Source organism: Eimeria tenella, genomic scaffold (assembly GCF_000499545.2).
Source record: "Eimeria tenella Houghton genomic scaffold, Eth_scaff102, whole genome shotgun sequence".
NCBI lineage: Eukaryota > Apicomplexa > Conoidasida > Eucoccidiorida > Eimeriidae > Eimeria > Eimeria tenella.
In genome coordinates, this window is record NW_013541462.1 from 125913 (window position 1) to 130157 (window position 4245).

The 4245-nt window shown below is 52.6% G+C and overlaps 2 protein-coding genes across 2 annotated transcripts in view; one reads left to right on the forward strand and one right to left on the reverse strand.

The window, feature by feature from the left end:
* Positions 1-89, forward strand: part of ETH_00012735 (uncharacterized protein) — a gene marked incomplete at both ends in the record, with an annotated part of 8396 nt that extends 8307 nt beyond the window's left edge. Inside the window, one exon of the mRNA XM_013372676.1 lies at positions 44-89. Within this exon, the coding sequence (XP_013228130.1) occupies positions 44-89 (46 nt within the window). The remainder of the gene's footprint in view (positions 1-43) is intronic.
* A 1564-nt stretch (positions 90-1653) lies between these two features.
* On the reverse strand, positions 1654-3885 carry ETH_00012740 (uncharacterized protein; the record flags this gene model as incomplete). Its single annotated transcript, XM_013372677.1, has 5 exons — positions 1654-1863; positions 2251-2714; positions 2996-3149; positions 3467-3582; positions 3787-3885. Coding segments are annotated over 5 exons (1043 nt in total), but the record flags the coding sequence as incomplete, so codon positions are not given.
* Between the last annotated feature and the right edge of the window lie 360 nt (positions 3886-4245).

A 4245-nucleotide genomic window follows, 5' to 3' on the forward strand; every position in this document is an offset into this window, starting at 1 on the left:
GCCACTGCTGCTGCTGCTGCTGCTGCTGCTGCTGCGGCTTCAGCCAAACTGCCAAAAGAAGCAGCACCAAAAGCTTTGATTCATTTTAATGTTTTATTTCTTTTAATTCATTTCAACCTTTTGATTTCACACTCCACAAGAAATCAGCCAACCGCCGACAGACTAGCAGCGGCGGGCCCCAGAGCCCTAAACCCTAAACCCTAAACCCTAAACCCTAAACCATTAACCTGAAATCATGTCCTAAATTAAGGAAAAAGGAGTTTTTGGGCAGCATCGTAAGAAGGGCTCCTCTGATGAAAACGCGCAGCAGCTGCTGCTATTTCTGGGGCGTTGTTGCTGCTGCCAACGCTGCGCTGCTGCTGCTGCTGGTACTGCTGCTGCTGCTGCTGCTGCTGCTACTGCTGCTGCTGCGCTCTGCACGGCTAATAGATCGCTTTTTCTGCTGAAAGCTGACGGATTAAATATGCTGCATAAGTAGAGCAGCAGAGGCTCATTAATTAGCGCAGCAGCTCAAATTAATATTTATATTAGTTTCTCAAATTAATATTTATATTTGTGTTTGTTGAAATACAAATTTACTTTTGAATTTATATATGCAAATAGGTGTATATACACCGCGTTGCAAATGCCCACTTGAACGGTACACTGCAGCGCATGCATGCACCTCCTCCTTCACAATATATTTATTTACATTTATATTTTATTTATTATTCACTTTTATTTTTTTATATTTATATACATAGATAAAACGCACACAAATATAATTGGCATCAGCTAGACAAATTTACATCACAAACTTACCCACTACACCTCGAATCCGCTGCGCTCAAATCCCGTCGCGGCAGCTTCCGGCTGCTGCTGCAGCTGCTGCTACTTCTGCTGCAGCTGCTGCTGCTTCTGCTGCAGCTGCTGCTACTTCTGCTGGAGCTGCTGCTGCTTCTGCTGCAGCTGCTGCTGCTTTGCTGCTTGTTGCGCTGCTGCTGTTCATACTTAAAGTTTGAGTTTCAATTTACTCTGCTTTGCACTGTACATACACTTCAGCTGGCTCTGCTGCAGACAAAGCTGAACCACTTTGGGATGGCTAAACCCTAAACCCTAAACCCTCGAAGCTAGCCACGGCAGGAGACGTTCGGCGGGTTCCAAACAAACTGTTGGAGGCGAGGTCGCAGCAGCTGCTGGGAACCCGCAGCAGCACTACCAGCAGCAGCAGCAGCAGCGCGCTGCAGCTGCTGCAGCCGCTCCCTAGTCCCCCTAAACCCTAAACCCTAAACCCTCATTGATAATGCGTCCCTTTTTAAGTCTTCACGAGCGCAGCTGCTCTCGCCAGTAAAGGTCGACAGTGCACCGTAAGTTGCTGCTGCTGCTGCTGTTGCAAATGCACAAAGGGAGAGACGCTGCTGCACTGCAGCAGTTCAGGAGCGCTGCTGCAGCAGCAACAGCGACATGCGTTGCTGCAGTAGCAACAGCGGCAAGCGTTGCTGCAGCAGCAACAGCAGCAAATAGTGCTGCAGCACCCCGCAGCGACGGTTGCCCTGTCAGGCACTCTGCCCTTCCTCTCCCCGCAAAAATAGGACAGACGCCACCCCGCTGCTGCAGCAGCAGCAGCTGCAGCACAAACTGCAGCAGCAGCAGCAGCAGCAAGTGCTGCTGCGTCTACTTGGTGTAGTCTCCTGCCTTGTACGCAGCTGGGTCGTAGAAGTGCACCTGGATTTGGCGCCCCCCAAACCAGCGGCCGTGCAGCTGCGGTGCTGCAGCAGCAGCAGCAGCAGCAGCAGCAAAAGCAATAAAGATTCGAACTTCCCCTTGAATGATTTCAACCCGCACTTCGTCCACTTCCCCGAACCGGCGGCACTCTTCTCTCATCTGCGCAATAAATAAATAAATGAATAAATAAATAAGTAAATGAATAAATAAAAAACAATATACTTTATAAATCAATAAGCAATCAAATAATACTAATACTCAAAAAGAATCACAAACAAACAAAACAAATGCCAAGAGTAAAAGATAATCAAAAGGCTAATTTAAAAACTAGACATCCAATGCTTTAATCTGTTAAAATTGAGCTGCTGCTGCTGCTGCTGCTGCTGCTGGTGCGGCTCCCGTGTGGGCTCCGTGGGGTGTTACAAGGAAGCAAGCAGCTAACTCAACAAACATTATAAAATATAAATTGAGGAATTAATAGTTAAAAATTATAATTGAATTAATTGAAATAAAAATAAAATAAAATTAATTAAAAACTTTAATCACCTCTTCCTTCAGATCATCATCCACCTCTTCTGCAGCAACAGTATTCGTCAGCAGCAAAATGCTGCTGCTGCCGGGAACGCCGCTGGGCTTCTCTGGGAAAGGGGCTGCTGCTGCTGCTGCTGCTGCAGCAGGTGCTGCTGCAGCTGCTGCATCACCTCCCGCTTGCTGCTGCGGCGACTGCTGCTGCGGCGACTGCTGCTGCGGCGACTGCTGCTGCGGGGAAACTGCAGCAGGAGCTGCTGCTGCAGCAGGAGCAGCAGCAGGTTGCTGCGCGCCCAGCGGAGTGGTGTTGGCGCCCGTCGCTCCCTGCAGCGCAGCAGCAGCTGCAGCACCGTCAGCAGCAGCAGCAGCTGCTGCTGCTGCATTTGCTGCTGCTGCCATCTGCGCTCCCATCCCCACACCCAAGCTGCCAGCAACAGCAGCACTCCGCAGCGCCGTCGCGTAGTTGACTTTCAGCTGCTTCCCTGCAGCAAAAAAAAACACACAAGCAGCTACGCTGCTGCTGCTGTTGCTGCTGCTTCTGCTGCTGCAGCAAGTGTTCTAGAAGCAGAAAGTGCCCTAAACAGCAGCAGCAGCAGCTGCTGCAGCAAGTGCCCTAAACAGCAGCAGCTGCTGCTGCAGCAAGTGCCCTACCAGCAGCAGCAGCTGCCGCAGGGAGCGCCCACGCAGCAGCGCCCCGCCCTAGCCCGCGCGGGAAGCCGCGGAAGTGCAAACCCTAAACCCTAAACCCTAAACCCTCGCTCACCGACGACCTCGAAGCCGTTCATAGTGTCTATGGCCAGTTTTGCTGCTTCTGGAGAAGCAAATTCTATAAAGCCGTAGCCTCTGTGCTGCTGCGGGTTTTCTTGCGAAGGCAGCAGCTGGCAGGTCAAGATGGAGCCAAAGCAAACAAATATTTTCTGCACACAAACCCTAAACCCTAAACCCTAAACCCTAAGCCCTAGTGCGCGGGCTGCGCCGCTGCGGAGCTGCTGCGCTACCTCTCCATACAGATTCCCTTAACGCCTGCTGTCGAGCAGCAGCAGCAGCAGCAGAGACATGCAGCAACAGCAGCAGCAGATGCAAATGCAGCAGCAGACACAGCAGCAACAGCAGCTGCAAACGAGGCAGCAGATCCAGACGCAGCAGCACAGCAGCAACAGCAACAGCAGCTGCAAATGCAGCAGCAGCGAATGCTAATGCAGCGGCACACACAGCAGCAGCAGCAGCAGCAAACCTTGAGGTCCTCTGAAGAGAAGCCGAAGGGCACATTGCCAACATAAATTCTGTTGCTGCCGGGGCTCGTCTCCATTTGCTTCTCGGGCGTCAGCTGCCCCATAGCAACCAGGCTTGCTGCAGCACAAACAGCAAACTGCTGCTGCTGCTGCTGCTGCTGCTAGTGCTATCGCTCCTGCCGTTGCTGCTGCTGCTGCTGCTAGTGCTATCGCTCCTACCGTTGCTGCTGCTGCGCTTGCTGCTCTTGCTGCTGCTCGCGTTTCTGCTGGGGCTGCTGTTGTTACGTTCGCTACGGCTGCTGCTGCTGCTGCTGCTGCTTACCCATGTCGCCCTGAGGTGTCTGTCCAGCTCGACCAGCAAGAATGGCAGTTGCTGCTGCTGCTCCCGCTTGTGCGCTGCTGACGAGGGACATTGCTGGTGCTGCAGCAGCAAACACAGGCAAACAAACATGGCGTGCTGCACTTGCTGCTGCTGCTGCTGTTTGTGCTGCTGCTGCTGTTTGTGCTGCTGCTGCTGCACTCACTTGCTGCTGCGCCTGCGCCCATTCCCATATCGTAGCCGCCAACTGCAGCACAAAAAACAAAGAAATTGAATTCAAAATGAGCAGCAGCTTCTGCTTATGCTTGCCACTTCTGCAGCGGCTGCAGCAGCTGCAGCAGCAGCTCAGACAGCAGCAGCAGCAGCAACTGCAGCAGCAGGGCTCACGGGGGCGCGCTAGGAGCTGCTGCGGCTGACCTGCACCTACAGCTGTTGGCCTCCCCACTTTGATGGTTCTGCAGC